The sequence below is a fragment of the Balaenoptera physalus genome (genome assembly GCF_965194825.1).
Source record: "Balaenoptera physalus genome assembly, chromosome: 7".
Classification (NCBI taxonomy): Eukaryota; Metazoa; Chordata; class Mammalia; order Artiodactyla; family Balaenopteridae; genus Balaenoptera; species Balaenoptera physalus.
Window position 1 is genome coordinate 120,796,936 of NC_138886.1, and position 15,091 is coordinate 120,812,026.

Consider the following 15,091-nt stretch of genomic DNA (forward strand, 5'->3'; position numbering starts at 1 on the left):
TTCTTGTGATCAGTAATGCGGATTTCAACAGGATTTCCTACCAAGGAATAAATGAAAGGGGACAAAAAAATTCAGCTTTTCATCCATACCTTACACAAAGCTGAGTGCAAATCTTCAGAAAGCTGGGTATACTGGAGCCAAGACAGGATTTGGGCAGGAGTGCCAAGAACGTGGCAGTTACAATTTGGATGCTGTACAGCTGCGAGCAGAGCTTCCTGAGGACGACAGTCTTGTGAAGTAGACACACTTCCAGTCTCAAAGCCCAGCAGTTGTGTCCGAGGGCTGGTAGCACGCTTCAGGAGGGACTGGCCTTCCAAGGACCGAGCCTCGGTCATTCAAGAACAAGCTCCTGCCAGCCCGACACCAAGCATTCCTTTCTTACCTTTTTCCTGCACTGAAGGCACAGTCCTTTGAAACCTCGTTTACTACATATTTTTATCTACTCTTCAATGGCTATTGCGGCCTCCAAATGCCGCCTGCCTTCCTGTTCATTTTAAGTACCTGGGCTCTTTCATGAATACAGCACCTTGACCCAATCAGAATTTAACAAAATCATTACCTAGCTCAAATTTAGCTAAGCTCACACCTGGAGCTTGAAAAGTTTTTTCTGTGTGACCTCTAACACATGTAGAATGATTCACCCAAGAAAAGAAGCGGAAGCAATAAACCTCACCCGAGACCGTGATCTCAACTGTCTCCACAAGGACACACCCCTCGCACCGGCTCAGAGCTCCCGCTCAAGGCCGCCTGTCCAACCTGCTCCCCGCCCCCTGGAGTCCCTCCTGCTACTCAAGGCCCCCCCCTCCCCCTCTCAGAGCAGAGAGTCTCCCTCAAGCATCCCCACTGCTTAAAAGAAGCAAAATCCAACTGAGTAAACCCCGAAGACCTTGCTGGCTGTGTTCAGCGATTCATCCCATCCAGCGAGCAGGAGGGGGTCCGAGGGGCTGTGCAAAACGGGCCGCCCTCCTGGGCCCAAGGGGGGACGGCGCCCTGTTGGGGCTCAGGTGACTTACCTGCAGGAGACAGAGGGGCCCGCGGCGGATGACCTCACTGGTGCTGACCGGGCACCTCCAGGCTGCCGGGGCCTGGACCTGCCCTTAGCTGAGGGACTGAGCCGCGGTTTGGTGACCTGGGCTTGGTACAGGGCCTCCGTCGGGGCCCGCTGTGTCCTTATAACACCACGAACAACAACAAAAGCCATAACATCCCGCAGCTTACAACACAGCACCCTCCATCACACATCGCGCTTCCGGAAGTGGCCCCGGACGCCTTCAGCCCCTTCCCATCTCTGCAGAGCTCCCTCTAGTCAGACGGCCGCCGCCGGATCCCGCTGAACCGGCCCCGGCCAAAGTCATCAGTGACGTCCGCGGGGCCGACTCTCGTCCTCACTGCCTTCACCTGTCGGCGACCGTGACTCACGCGCCCGGGGGGCCCACCTCTCCCACCAGGGGCCTCTGCACCCGGCCTCACGCTGCCCTGGCCGCTCGACCCCACGGTGGCCTTGTCCTGCCCCACGAGGAGGCTGAGGTCAGGCCTGCGTCCCGAACACGCACCTCAGACACACAACTGTCCACTGGACGCCCTCGCCCAACCCAGCCGGTGCTCCGAGCTCCCTGGCCCGAAGCCCGGGAGACCTGACGGCCGGGACCCCGCTCCAGCCCTGCACGCCCCGAGGGCCCGGACGCCCCGCCCCCCAGGCCGAGCCTCAGGACCCCGCCCCGCCACGGTCTGGACCCGCAGAGCGCCGGAGGCCCGCCCCGCCCCAGCCCCGCCCCCCACCTGCCGGGGCTCCCGCCTCGGACGCGTGCTCAGCGTGGCCCCTCCCCCGGCGGGGAACTGCGTCAGCCGGCCGCCCCCACGGTGCGCTCACGAGTCACCCTGCCCCTCGGACACGACCAGCATCTCCGCCCCCCGTGGCTTGTGTCCCCGGACCCTCCGAGCCGGGGGATTTCTGCCCGAGTCACCGGCTGTCCCCGCGGCGCGCGGTCCCCGGGATCGCGTAAACACACGTGTTCGGCAACCACCACAGCGCACCCCGACACGTATCAGCATCTGACACCCCGCGTGCCCGGAGGCCTCGGGAGCAGGGAGCGGCGCTGGGCACACAGTCGGTGCTCACCACGTGCCGAGTGAACAGCACGCGAGAGCAATGACACAACGCCCACCGGGCACGTGGGGACCGGGCTCCTTCCGCCGGACACCTCGGGGGCCTTTCCACAGCGCACCTGTCACCACCTCCTCGCAGGCAGTTCTCTCAGCAAACCTCCACACTCGTTCTTAAAAACACACGGTGCCGCTGACTTACGCGTCTCCTTTCAGGGGTGTGACAGCAAACTGAGAGCCATCTCTCTGTGGGCCCGCAGACGCCGCCGACACCATCGCTGGTACGTCCACGCGCTGTTACCCCAGCGTCAGTCCCCCTGTCGCCCCTGCTTGCAAAGGACAGCACCGGCCCTGTAACGCGAGAGACGCGGGACCCTCCCCCACCCCCACCCTCGAGGCTGAGCGCCGGGCGCCTCGGCTGCACAGCGCAGAGCGCAGTGACCGCGGGGGACGGTGACAGAGGGAATCAAAGGCCAAACCACACACTGTCATACAGATTTTAATAGAGTTTCTGATTGACTCATCACAGTAACCGTTTTTACTGTAATGATATGCAGCTTTACTACATGAGTATAAATAAAAACAGATAAATACAGCTCTAGGCAACACCACAGATTAACAAACTAAGCATTCTTCATGAGCCAAAACTGAAAACAATGCTGAATAAGAAGAGATGCTGACACCCTTGCCCATTCTCATCATACCTTCTCCAAAAGGTACTCAAATGAGGCACTCCACCCACATCGGTCAATCCGTTCGCCAGTGAGCCAGGCACATCGATCTCACGGTCTCCAGTGTTCCCTCCTTTGGCTGAAAAGCAGACACACCCCAACGTACCAAAAGGAAAAGTGGGACAGAGTGACGCAGACAACCACCAGCGCACTGGAGACACGCCACCCCCACCCCCCGCCCGTCTCAGCAGGGCGGACACACCGAGAAGAAAATCAACATCCGCCCGAGATGTCAGTCTCTGAAGCAGGACCTGAAATCGGAAAGGAAACGTGGGAGACAAAATCCACGCCACGTGTGACTTCATGAGGCCGTGCCTCTCGGGGCAAATGCACGGATGACAGGTCGAGAGGAGACACACAGGACCATCATTCAGGAAGGACTGACCTCCAGACACCAGGAAGAAAGCGTGGAGGCAGCCAAGGGGGGAGGAACGGGGACAAAACACTAACTGCAGGCACACAGCAAAACTGAGAAGGTCTCACGAAATTCCTAACATTTTGCTCAACTCTCAACTGTCACTCTAATCTGGCCTCATGATCTTATAAACCTTCCAGATCGTAAAGATCTTCCGTGACCTCACAGATCTTACAGATATATTAAGAACCAGGCAGTGAAGAACCACTGCTAAAATGTAAAAACAGCTCATTGCCAGTTATGTTTCAGAAAACGTCTGTCTGTAAAAATTCATTTTTGCCTCCAAAAATACATAATCCAGAATTTTTAGGCCAGTGCTTCAAGTAAACTGCCTTTGCCAATAGTGAATTAAGACCACGATTAAGTCAGATATTTCCAAAACCCACAATTCCAAACACATCCCAGTACATTTTCAACTCATCCTGCAAAAAAGTGCAGTGTGGATTCAAAACGTCACTGGACACCTGGATGCGACCTATGCAAAGATTCACAGGTTCTGTTCAGATTAACGTTTTAACTGCCAACTCTGCAATTCTACTGTTTTCATTTTTCTTTTAAAGGTTAACAGTATTAAACTTTTGGTTTTAATCTGCAAAATAATACGTAGTTTCAGCTTCCAGTTAATGAGTCAAAATGGACAGGGCAGAAGACAACCCAGGGGATGGCAGTGAAAGATCAGAAAAGGTTTCCGTACACATCTGATCACAGAGAAATAACCATAACCACATCTTAAACCCTTGTTCCCACTGTAAACTTTGTTCGTATCTCCATATTTCTAAGTCTGAATTAGTCTACAAAAATCACATTAAAAAGGTAAAATTACTTAAGTGCGATATTAACTGATCTGTATTTTATAAATTTTAATCCATAAAAATATAAATAAGAATGGTAAATTTTTAAGAAAGAAATATACATTTAGTGCAAGTTATGAATTACATTTCTTCTTCAGTGTCAGCAGTAAAACACCTTGAGGAAAGAAAAGAAAAGAAAAAGACTGATCTAATTTCAAGAAAAAGAAAATTCCAGTGTTTAAACATGCAACTCACACCAGGTGCAGCTAAACAGAATTCCTCTTTCTCGGCACTGTCAATGAAGCAGCCTCTTGTCTCCTTACACGCAACAGTACTTGTGTATTATAGGAGTTTTAGAAACAGAAAATCTGCATACGACCAGGTCACATTATCCGTAAAGTCAGAGAGGGGCGGAAAAAAAAGCAAAAAGAAAACGGTTTATCCTCACAAGTCAAGTTCACCGTTGCTGATTCTGAACCCAAGCGAGAGCTCGTTTCTACTCCGTGGAGGTCTTCCCGGTGCCATGGGCCTCTGTCGGCGCACACGTGACGGCACTGAGCATCTTGTGATGGGGCAAACTACAGGGTTAAGGGCACAAGAAACACTCCCTTCTTGTGTGTGAAACCTCAGTACAACCTCAGTACATCTCAATATGAGAAAGGACTGCTTCCAAAGGGCACACCAACTTACAGAGGCTCTGTTAGAGCGCGAGAGAGAAGGGGTGGCGGGGAGAGGGAGAAGCTCGTCCGGAATGTAGAAAGGTAATGCTTTAACTGTACAATTCATGAGTTAAACAGAAAAGTTTTGATTGAAAAAGGGCAAGACTTTGCAGTCTTAGAGATGGCTCGACTCAGAGGGATCCCTCCCGAAACAGGCACGTCTCTGCGGTGCTGGAGAGCAGGCCGGGGGCCGGGGTCAGGCTCGGGCGCCCTCCCCGTGGAGGGAGGCCCAGGCCACACCCCGGGCTGCGCGCATCCAGCGCAGACAGGAGACCACGTGCTGCCCTCGTGGGATGGGAGATACTCACTCGCCTCCTTCTCTCTCTCCTTTCCCTCCCCAAACAACTCCTCCATTCCACCAGCAGTACTGCAAACCATGCTGCAGCGGCCCGGCTTTTCTATTTCCTTTTTTGAAGCGGGTTAAAGCTCGGTGCTGCTCAGCAGGTGGGCCTCCTCCCCGGCCTCCTCTCCCTCCGACGACGTCACGGGGCTCAGTTGAACATTATGGAGGCGGGGTCTTGGTTTGCCGTCTGGGCCATATGACGGAGGATATCTTTTTTTGTGATGATACCAAGGAGGCGTCTGAAAAGGATAAACAGAAGGTTGCCGTTAAAATTAAAAGGAAAAGAAAAGAGGCGCTAAATCCACAGCTAAACCCTTCTTGTGGACAGGAGTAGAGCAAAGCAAGCAGCCTGATTCTGTATTTTCTAAAAGCATTTCGTTGGTAAAGATAATTAAATACCCAGCACCCATCCTTGGATATCGCGAGCACGACGTCACTAACAGCTCCGTGTCCTTTCCCCGAGACGGAGGACTGGGACCCCCTGAGGCAGAGCCACCCGGAGTAACGTGTGCCAGCGAGAAAGGGACAGAGACGGGAGCATGTAGAACAGGAAAGGACGCTGACACCACCTGAGAAGGAAAATTCGTTCCCACCGCATCAAGAAAGAAGTGTCTGATGACCAAATCCCCTCAGTGTTCCGCTTTTTTTAAAGCCAAAATGAACTAACTTTAAAAAAATAACTTAAGGATTGCCCAGTTGTATGCAGAATCTACATGAAAGCACATACAATTGAGATAAAATGCATATAAAATGGTCAACACAGAATTTCAATCCCAAACTTCAGAATCCCAAGAATAAATCTCTAAGACAACCCAAATTTCTAGTACAGTCATCAATGTCTTCCTTTTTTGATTTTGGTCAAAAAAGTTAAGATACAGTGCTTTTATGAAAGTCTGAGTTGTTAATGCGTACATTAAAAGATAGGTGAAAACGTCAAGAAGCAGCCCTAAAGGATGATTATAGACGAAGCAGAAAGCAGAATGGGTGGGTAGCTACTTACTCTTCTGGTTAGTAGCTTTTTTTAAAAAAGGATGCATGAAACACTTGTGAAGGGCTAGCGCACAACAGGGGTGCCTGATCGGCGCTGGATTGGGACAGGTCTCACGGAGGGACGGCAACTGCAGGCCAAGACAGTTCCAGGCAGTAACTGCCAAAGCCAGGCCACCTATCAGATGATTCAAAATCATCTCCAATCAGGACCCCACTGGGACAGAGAGCCAGTGAGAACCACCGCACGTGGCTCTCAAAGCTGCTGACAGCGTTCCAGAAACAGCCTGCGAAGGGCACCGGGGCCCAGGCCCCAGGACTCTGCGGATACGGCAGAGAACGGAGGCCGGTGACAGCCACGTCTGAGCCAGAGTCCCCACGAGACGGCCAAAGACCAGGGAACAAGACAGAGACGGGGTGGGGCTGGGGGGCACTGTAAACAGAGCGGCTCGTCCGCGAGGGCACGTATTTGCCGCAAGAACGTCCAAGAGGGTCCGCTCGTCCGCCGACCACGCTGCCTACAGCCCCAAATCCAAGGAAAGACCCTGACGGGAGGCGGGACCCGCTGGCCCTCCCTACGGTGGGGCCTGGACACGCCCCCAGCCTCGCGGACAGACTGCGGACAGACTGCGGGCGGGCGTGCGTGCGGGGACGGGGGCGGGAGGGTCACGGTGCGCCCGCAGCCCCGGGTCTGGGGAGCAGCTGCGTCATCACCAGGGGCTCGGCGCGCCGCGTCAGCTCCTCCAGGTGCTCTACCATGTTCTTCTTGGTGATGATCCCCAAGACGGTCCTGCAACAGACCACGTGATGCTAATGACTGCGGGAGAACTTAGGCGGGAGGGGCTTCCAATCATGATGACAGAGAATGCGAGAAAAAATTAAAACATGAACCATAAGAATGCTTTAATGAGCTTTAGGAAAACAAACACAGAAATGATCTGAAATCCCAGGTCCCACGGCATGAATTCTACCGACTTTCCAAAGTGACACGATCCTATTTGAAACACTGGTGGGTGGTTATGCTTTTTAAATTAAAAATCAAAAGCTCACAATGACGATGGCTACAAAAAAGTACAAAGAAGCAACATCCATCACAGCTATCAAACTCTGAAATGGAGTTTCATTTTCAGCGTTCTTTCCACAGAGGAAAGTGTTTCTCTCGTTTCTGAAATGTCAGCCCACGGCCCTCCTCACCGGATCCCCCTCACCGGGGAAAAGGCAGAAGGCTCAGGCTCCTCAGGCTCTGGCCTCCAAGCCTCTTGCCTGTCAAGAGACTTAAGAAATCCCGTGACTATTACTTGGAATTAAAATGAAAGAAAACGCACACTAAATAAAGCTGACTAATACATGCGCTCCCTGATTTTCAGGACCTGCCAAATTTTGCTTCTTAAAATAAGTTTAATAAAAATGATTTTTTAATTTTATACATTTTTCCCTAAATAATGATTATTTCTCGGTTAATATCATTATTATAACATCAAGCAAGATGATGAACAAATTCTCATGAGGGTACTTGAAAATAATTCAACTGCTTTTTATTCATTAAAACAAAATTCTGGTAACTGGCTTTATAATGGAAGTGAATGACTTCAACTACAATGTATGGCAATACAGACAGTGAATGTCAAGAACCCCAAAAAGCTTTAATCTTTGAATTCTGAAAGCCCATCCAGCGTGCCCTTCAGGGTGACTGGACGTCCCTGTGATCCGGTTAAGTCAGCTCTGTATGGCACTGCCTCAGACCATCCTGACTTCCTGAACAAGTCACAGGGGACCTCGTTCAGTCAAAGGCTCTGGTCCCCCACCGATGTCAGTTAAAAAGCAGTCACTAGGGGATGCTCGGGGCGGGGCAGCAAACAGGGAGGGTAGGGAGTGGGAAAGGCAGAAACAGGTTCTTTGTTAATGTTTTCTCATTATGTTTTAAAATAACGTACTTTTCCTTAAGAACAAAGACAAACTAACTGAACAGTTCTCAGAGCATGGGAGCCAGTTTCCCTCCAAAAAGCTCAAAAAATGCACTACATAAAATAAACACTATCTCAGTAGATGTTCTTCTCTGACTAAATGTTTGAGGTAAAACAGACAAAAACCATCAATTCACTTGCATTTATAGCTGGAATCAAGAAATGTGAGCATCCTGACAATTCAGTAAAAGAATCCCAGTTTAGTTCTTACTCATTCTTTTCTACCCAGTTACATACAACGATTCATTTCAGTTAATATGTTAGTAACCTCTGCCAAACCGCAAGGTACACAACAGTGAGGACAGTCACGAATTTATTAAAGACACAATGGCAACTCTATAGACTTCTGAAGCAACCTTTGTATTCACCAAGTAACAGCCCTAAAAAGGAGGAAATACACATATTTCCTCTTTAGTTACTGGAGAAAAGAGATTTGAGAGTAATAAGGGCAAATTCAGCGCTGCTTCATTACTTTCAGAAGTGCAAGGAAAATCAATGCAAAATGTGATTCACACAGAAAACAATTTTCTGTTCCCTGGAGGGAGGTGGCGAACAATGACGTCAGAGTAAACAGGGCACGACCCAGCATCTTCCCAAAGTATCAATGCTGGTTTCCAAGAAACACCAGTCCCAGGAGTTCCTCTGCTCCCGTTTTCCTCCCCTAAAGGGTGCACGTTTGGAAAACCACGTTTGCTGTTCACCCCTCTCTGAGAAGCTCCACAGTAAAGAACCTCAACTGTATTTAATCCAACACTTTACAAACGCATATGGTCACGGACCTCTTTTTTGAGCCATTCTAGTTAACATCCTGCTGGTTCCACCAAGACTAGAAGATTTTGAGAAATTCTGCTAATCAGAATATAGAACGTGGGGCACCTTCGATGTTGCCAGACACCCGCCTAGTCTCACTTGCTCCTTGCACCTCAGAGTCTAGGTTCCTCAGGTCTTCTAGGTCTTCTTCCCCCCAGACACATAGTTATTTTCCACGTCGAAGGACCCAGTATAAACTGTAACACATTGACCATTAGACTCTCCACTAAAATGCAGAAGAGATGAGCTCTCTTCTTCTTTTAGCTATCAATCTATTTTCCTCGAAGGACAGAAGTAAGGAAAATATAATCAAGGCCAATAAACATAAAAAGCCACCTCCCACCCCACGCTTTCTTACAAACCAGCGGGATCAGGTAAGATCTTCATCCGCTGCCCCCCCACCCCTTCACTCCTTTCCAGCATCCGTGCTGCTGAGAAGCTGAACTCCGTCAGCAGAGTGCACGACGGGCACGAACCCACACAGCCTGTGACGTGCTTCACCACGACTGGAGAAGGACATCCACACTTGTTATGACACAAGAGGACAAGCCACGCCAGGCACAGAGAGCAACACAGAGCAGGACAACGTTTAATAAGCCAACTCACTCAGCTCGGCTTCCAAGTGAGCCATTCATTACTAAAAGGACCCCAAACCTTCATGAAAAGGTACTTCATTTAGCGTGTACTTATTAAGCTTTTTAAACCATGAAGTCTGGCACCATTATTCTTTAAATTAGACATTAAACAGAAGAAAGTAGTTATTTTACAACATACATCTCTTCTCCCATCGGTATCTGTGGCATCTGATCGTCAGACTCCCTGCCCTTGATCAAGAGCTGCATCCCTCAAATGATTTATTTCCTGTTACCTAGACTTATCTTAACTGGTTGGCACAGTGGAAACACCAATCATGGATCGAGTTCTCTAGCTTTCTGTTTCTATTCCTAACCCAATACAGGCTAATATACTGTCCAAGAAAACAGTCGTTTAAGAAATCACAAAGAAAGAAGACAGACTCTATCGGCCAATCACCACGTAAAGCAGCAAGAGGCTGGGCTTCCGAGCTGGAAGGCTACCTGGCCCCTGAGCTGTGCCGTGCTGACCACGTGCCTGGACACATCTCCCCAGCCTCGACGACCACCTCTGTGCAGGGGGCCGCAGAGGTCAACGAGAAGCTCGAAGGCGGTGTCCCAGCGGGAGGTGTTCGCTTTCCCTCCTTTCTCTGCGGAGGGGTCGTGTGCTCTGTCCCTACGGGACTGTCTGTTAAACCGCTGGGTCCTCGAAGTGTGCGGTGTTCCCAGGAGCCTCACGCGGCGCGGGGGATCATCCCGTCTACACACAATCCGGCCTTGCCGTCATCAGCCTGCAGGTAGAACACTGTCCCTGCGGATTCCAGGTAGGAAGAGCAACGCAGTAGGGGTCAAGGGGCCCGGAGAGAAAGGGCAGGAGGCAGATGCCAGCCCAGGAGCAGGGGAGCAACGCCAGGCTGAGGCCCGCGCTGAGGCCGGGCCCGCAGGGCGTCTCCACGCTGCCTGACACCCGCCAGGCCGTACTTCCCACACTCCTACCGTGGGGAAACATGGCCAGTTTACGTGCAAAGGGCAGAGAAATCAACTTATACATTTTAAGTGCACTGGTGTTCATCTGCCAGCACTTTATTCAAAAGGTTTGTGGATGGAGACCACAGAAAAGCAGAAACAAAGCATCTGCAAAGGGTTTTCATCTAATTCACAAACCTCGTTTAATTATATCTGATTTCCCTCATTACACGATAAATCAAAGAGTAAACAGCGAAACACTTAGAAAGCTATTACTGTACTGGAGATGAATACCCTAACCACGGAATACTTACAAAAAGAGAACAGGTTGCCGCCGTGCTCCACACCGCAGGCTCCGCCACCCTCTAAGAGGGGACACACCCTCAGCTGCGCCCCGCCCGCCCCGCACCATGCCGCCTCCGGGCTCCCTGCAGCTCCGAAGCGCTCCTGACAAGTGTCACTTTCTGTTTTGGCAAAGCCCTGGCAGTTGACGCTCTGCCCACCGTCGGTCAGTGGGACTCCGAGGGGCCGATCCTAAAAGGCAGACTGGGCACCCCCCTCCCGGGCCCCCCCAGAGGGCCCCGCAGGCTGGCGGGGCGGGACCAAGCACACTCACCCGTTGTGCGTGACCAGGCACTGCCGCAGGCCCAGCTTGCGGAAGATGTCCACCACGATCTCCATGGGCGTGTGGTCCGTGACGGTGAACGGGCTCATGTCAAGGATGCTGCGTAGCTTCAGCGGCCGGGGACTCTCTGCTGGGAGCGACGGGGTGTGCTGGGCGAAGCACACGCGGGAGCTGCCCACTGTCCCTTCCTGTTTCTTTCTGGCACTCTCTGAAGAGACAGAGAAGACCAAAAATTAAAAACTGATAGGTTTTCTTTTGTTTGTTTCGTTTTCAGGACAACCTGCTTATTCAGAGGTTTAAAACAATAAATAAACGTATCCTTTTGGTCCCCTCTTTCTTTTCCCATCTTCCTAACCAAGAAAAAAACCGACTGAAAAGCCATTTAGCAATTTCTTAAATTAGACAGAATTTAGAATCCACCAATAACAAATCACCTTCATGCAAATAAGAGACTTGTGGTATAATTATGTCATGGTATAATTTTCTTTGCTGTGGTCTAACTCTGGGGGACAAGGAAGCACGTTGGGAGTACGGGCTTTTAAACGCACACAAGTAACGAGAGCACATTGACTACAGGAACGCACCCCCGAGCGGCCTGCCTGTGCCGTGGGCCACTCCTCCTGCCTTGCAGGTGGGACCACAGAGAATCTCATCCTTGCCTGGACCATGTTGTCTATCCTACCCCTGTGAACCAGCTACTTCTTTCTCTTTTCTGACGTTCAAGCTTAATTTTCTAGGTGCGTCATGAGGTGGGTTGAAAGTACAGTTACACACGTCACAGACACCAACCGACTTTCGAGGTTGATCTGCACAGGCTCCGTTCATTCCCGCTCTCCGGGGCTCCGCCTCAAGTGCTCCTGTCCTGTGCCTACTTCCCCTCTGCCACCTCTCAAACTGTGAGACAACAGGTGGCCAAGACGCAGAAAACGGCAGAGGAGGGGCAGAGACCATGGGGAGGAGGAGGAAACCCATGAAAGGGAGAGAATACACAAGCAAAATGGAAGAGCTTATGCTCCTAGGTAGTATGAATCCAAAGCTCTGTGTACAAGTATCGTATTTGTCATACTGAACACATTCTGAACATGAGTTTTGCCACAAAAATATTTAAGCCAAAATAACAAGCATCCGCCCTACACGAGCAGTGAGCCCAGCTCATAAACACACACTGCAACGCTTTCTACTCCTTCTGACCAGCAAGGCCCTGCTTCACTGTGCTGTCACAGTCAGTGACGTTCTAGCGCTAGGATTCCCCAAGGCACCTCAGAAGCATGAGAAGGGCACGGAGAAGAAGAAAGCCCATCAGCGACTGACATAAATGACTTCTGAAAAATGCTCGTTAAGCTGCTTTTGGCCCGTAGAAGCACCGGGCTAACGGCCTGTGAATGGAGGAACGGAGGTGCTGTGAGCATGTATGACAGATGCTCTGTGAAACCTGGTAGTGACAGGTTCCAAACATCCCCCAGGGATCTACAGCTCTTTCACTTGTATTCATTTTAGAAACCAAAAAAGTCTCTATACTCATAAAATGGTGTTTCAACTACCTGGGCAGGTACAAAGTTAATTTTAACTCCTACAGAGAGATAAACAAAAGGCTGGTCCACGTACTGCAGCTCGGATTATTGAGTAAACGCTGTTTCACAGTCTAAGGCTGATAATAATACTGCCATGGGGAAAACCTTCGGCAGATCCTCTCTCCCAGGCGCACAAGCTAAAGCTTTTCTCTGAACAGAAGCTCCTGAGGGGGCAGGAGAAAAGTACAACGAGGGGAGCAGTCTGTCACTGTGCCATGGTACCCTTCTCATCGTGTTCAGTATGTCAGCAGTATTCGAGTTCTCATGCGTTAAGAATCTCCCTGTAAAACTCACAGCTCCTAGCACATAATCAGAAAGGAGCAAGTACACTTTTTATACCTTAAGGTGGAAGATAGGAAAGATGATTCAATTCACACTATAAATGTAGTATTAAATATATGCTTCATTTTAAACAAATCTATAAAACATTCAGCCTCACTTTTCCATCTGGACCAAAAAAATGCAGGAGGAAATGTCTCTCCATTTGGACTAAACTTTAACACAGAAAACTGTCATCTCCTCCTGGTGAGAGAGTCCACGGCAGAGCCACGACTTCGTGCAATCTGAAAATACCTTACAAAATTACAGATGTACTACTCTCTGGTCCAGCGATTCCATTTCTAGTATTTCCCTACATCTGCATAGGCAAAACGTCAAGTACGCAAGGCTATCAGATATGTGAGGCAGCAATTTTTATCATAGCAACGCTGAAAACATCTTAAATGTCCATCAGTGGGAAGCAGATTTAAAAAATCATGATGTATTCCACGGTACATCCACTCAGTGGAGTACTGTGTAGCTGTTAAAAATAAAATGATTTGGAAAGATGTCCAAAAAAACATTGTTTAGTGAAAAAAACAAGACAGAACAGCATGTATTGGGTAGCATGTTATGACTTGTTTAAAAAAAAAAGAGAAAACGTATATACTTACTTACACAAGCAGAGAATGATACCTACAGAAAACGTAAGAAGCCAAGGAGACAGTCGCCTATGGAGCTAAACTGCTGATTACGAGGTCATGGGTGAGAGATTTTTCACTATATACCTTTTTTTTTCTTTCTCTGTATGGCAATTCATCACTATAAACTTTTAATCTTCTCGAATTTGAACTATGTGAATGTACTATCTACATACAAACTAAAAAAAAGGGACTTCCCTGGTGGCGCAGTGGTTAAGAACCCACCTGCCAATGCAGGGGACACGGGTTCGAGTCCTGGTCCGGGAAGATCCCACATGCCGTGGAGCAACTAAGCCCGTGAGCCACAACTACTGAGCCTGTGCTCTACAGCCCACGAGCCACAACTACTGAGCCCACATGCCACAACTACTGAGCCCACACACCCTAGAGCCCGTGCTCTGCAACAAGAGAAGCCACTGCAATGAGAAGCCTGCGCACCACAACCAAGAGTAGCCCCCGCTCCCCAAAACTAGAGAAAGCCTGCGCACAGCAACAGAGACCCAAAGCAGCCAAAACTAAAATTAAATTTAAAAAAAAAATTTTTAACGATGTAACATAAAATTTAATGCCGAGTTTATAAATAAATTTGGAGAAAACTGCTCTTTTAAAATCTTGAGTTTTCCACCCCCAGACATAGTATATAGTTCACAATTTATTCAAGCATTCCTTTCAGTCCTTTGATAAACTATTTTATATAAATATCTATAAACTACATATTATATACAAAACTCTAGTGTACAGGTTTATTTTTCCCATTCAAAAACTAAAACTTTACCAAAATATATGTTGGCAAATATTTAAGGTGTGTTAAAAAAAATCATGCTGTGACTAACACTTCTGACGACATGAGTTGCTGTTTCACACATCTAAAGTACCCCTATTCCTTTAAACTGACATTATCTGCTATCCCAATGTTCTATTTCTCAAGACAGTAATAAAATCAGCTTTTAAAAATATGTCCACAGAATCAATGGGAATATAAATAATTCTTAACTTTACCACTTTATCTTTTAAAAACCTGGGCTTTTTTTCCTTTAAATTCCTACATAAATTCCAAAATTCTAACCCTTTTCTTTTTCGCTTACTATTACAACGTAAAGAATAAAATATGAACAGCGAAACTCTTCTCCGACTGTAGGTCGGCCGTGGTGACGGCTCAGAGGCTGAAACACTTGAACGCGGCCACGTCACACACACACTCCGCCCACTCAGACAACTACCAGTCTATCAGCTCAAGGGAATGCTAGGCTTTGAGCAAGTCTCCCAAAGCTGCAGCCTCTTCCTTAGCTGAACCGGATATTCTGCATAGGCTCTTTTCTTTCTTTCTTTCTTCTTTCTGCTTGAAGAGCTCTTGTAAACCGAGAGCTTCCAGTCTGCTTTGAGAGACGCTGCCCACCCACACCACCCAGCCCTCCCTCTTCAAATGGCTCAGGAACTGAAATACTTTACACCCTTTGGCCACAGAGGTAAGCTGGAGGGAGGTGACGGGCTCACAGGAATGACCTTTGGGGACAGGCTGAACGCTCTACATGTTC

At 49.1% G+C, this 15,091-nt stretch overlaps 1 protein-coding gene across 8 annotated transcripts in view; it reads right to left on the reverse strand.

The window, feature by feature from the left end:
* Nucleotides 1-2,586: 2,586 nt before the first annotated feature.
* Nucleotides 2,587-15,091, reverse strand: part of CLCN3 (chloride voltage-gated channel 3) — an 84,432-nt gene continuing 71,927 nt past the window's right edge. For 5 of the 8 annotated variants that reach the window (XM_082468863.1, XM_082468862.1, XM_082468869.1 and 2 more), the window contains 3 exons: nucleotides 11,018-11,234; nucleotides 6,804-6,879; nucleotides 2,587-5,341 (listed from right to left, as the gene is read on the reverse strand). In XM_082468863.1, coding sequence (XP_082324989.1) covers nucleotides 5,180-5,341; nucleotides 6,804-6,879; nucleotides 11,018-11,234 — 455 coding nt within the window. In that variant the 3' untranslated portion in view covers nucleotides 2,587-5,179. Of the gene's footprint in view, nucleotides 5,342-5,373; nucleotides 6,268-6,803; nucleotides 6,880-11,017; nucleotides 11,235-15,091 lie in introns of those variants that run through there. The other 3 variants (XM_082468866.1, XM_082468868.1, XM_082468864.1) reach the window with 2 other exon arrangements.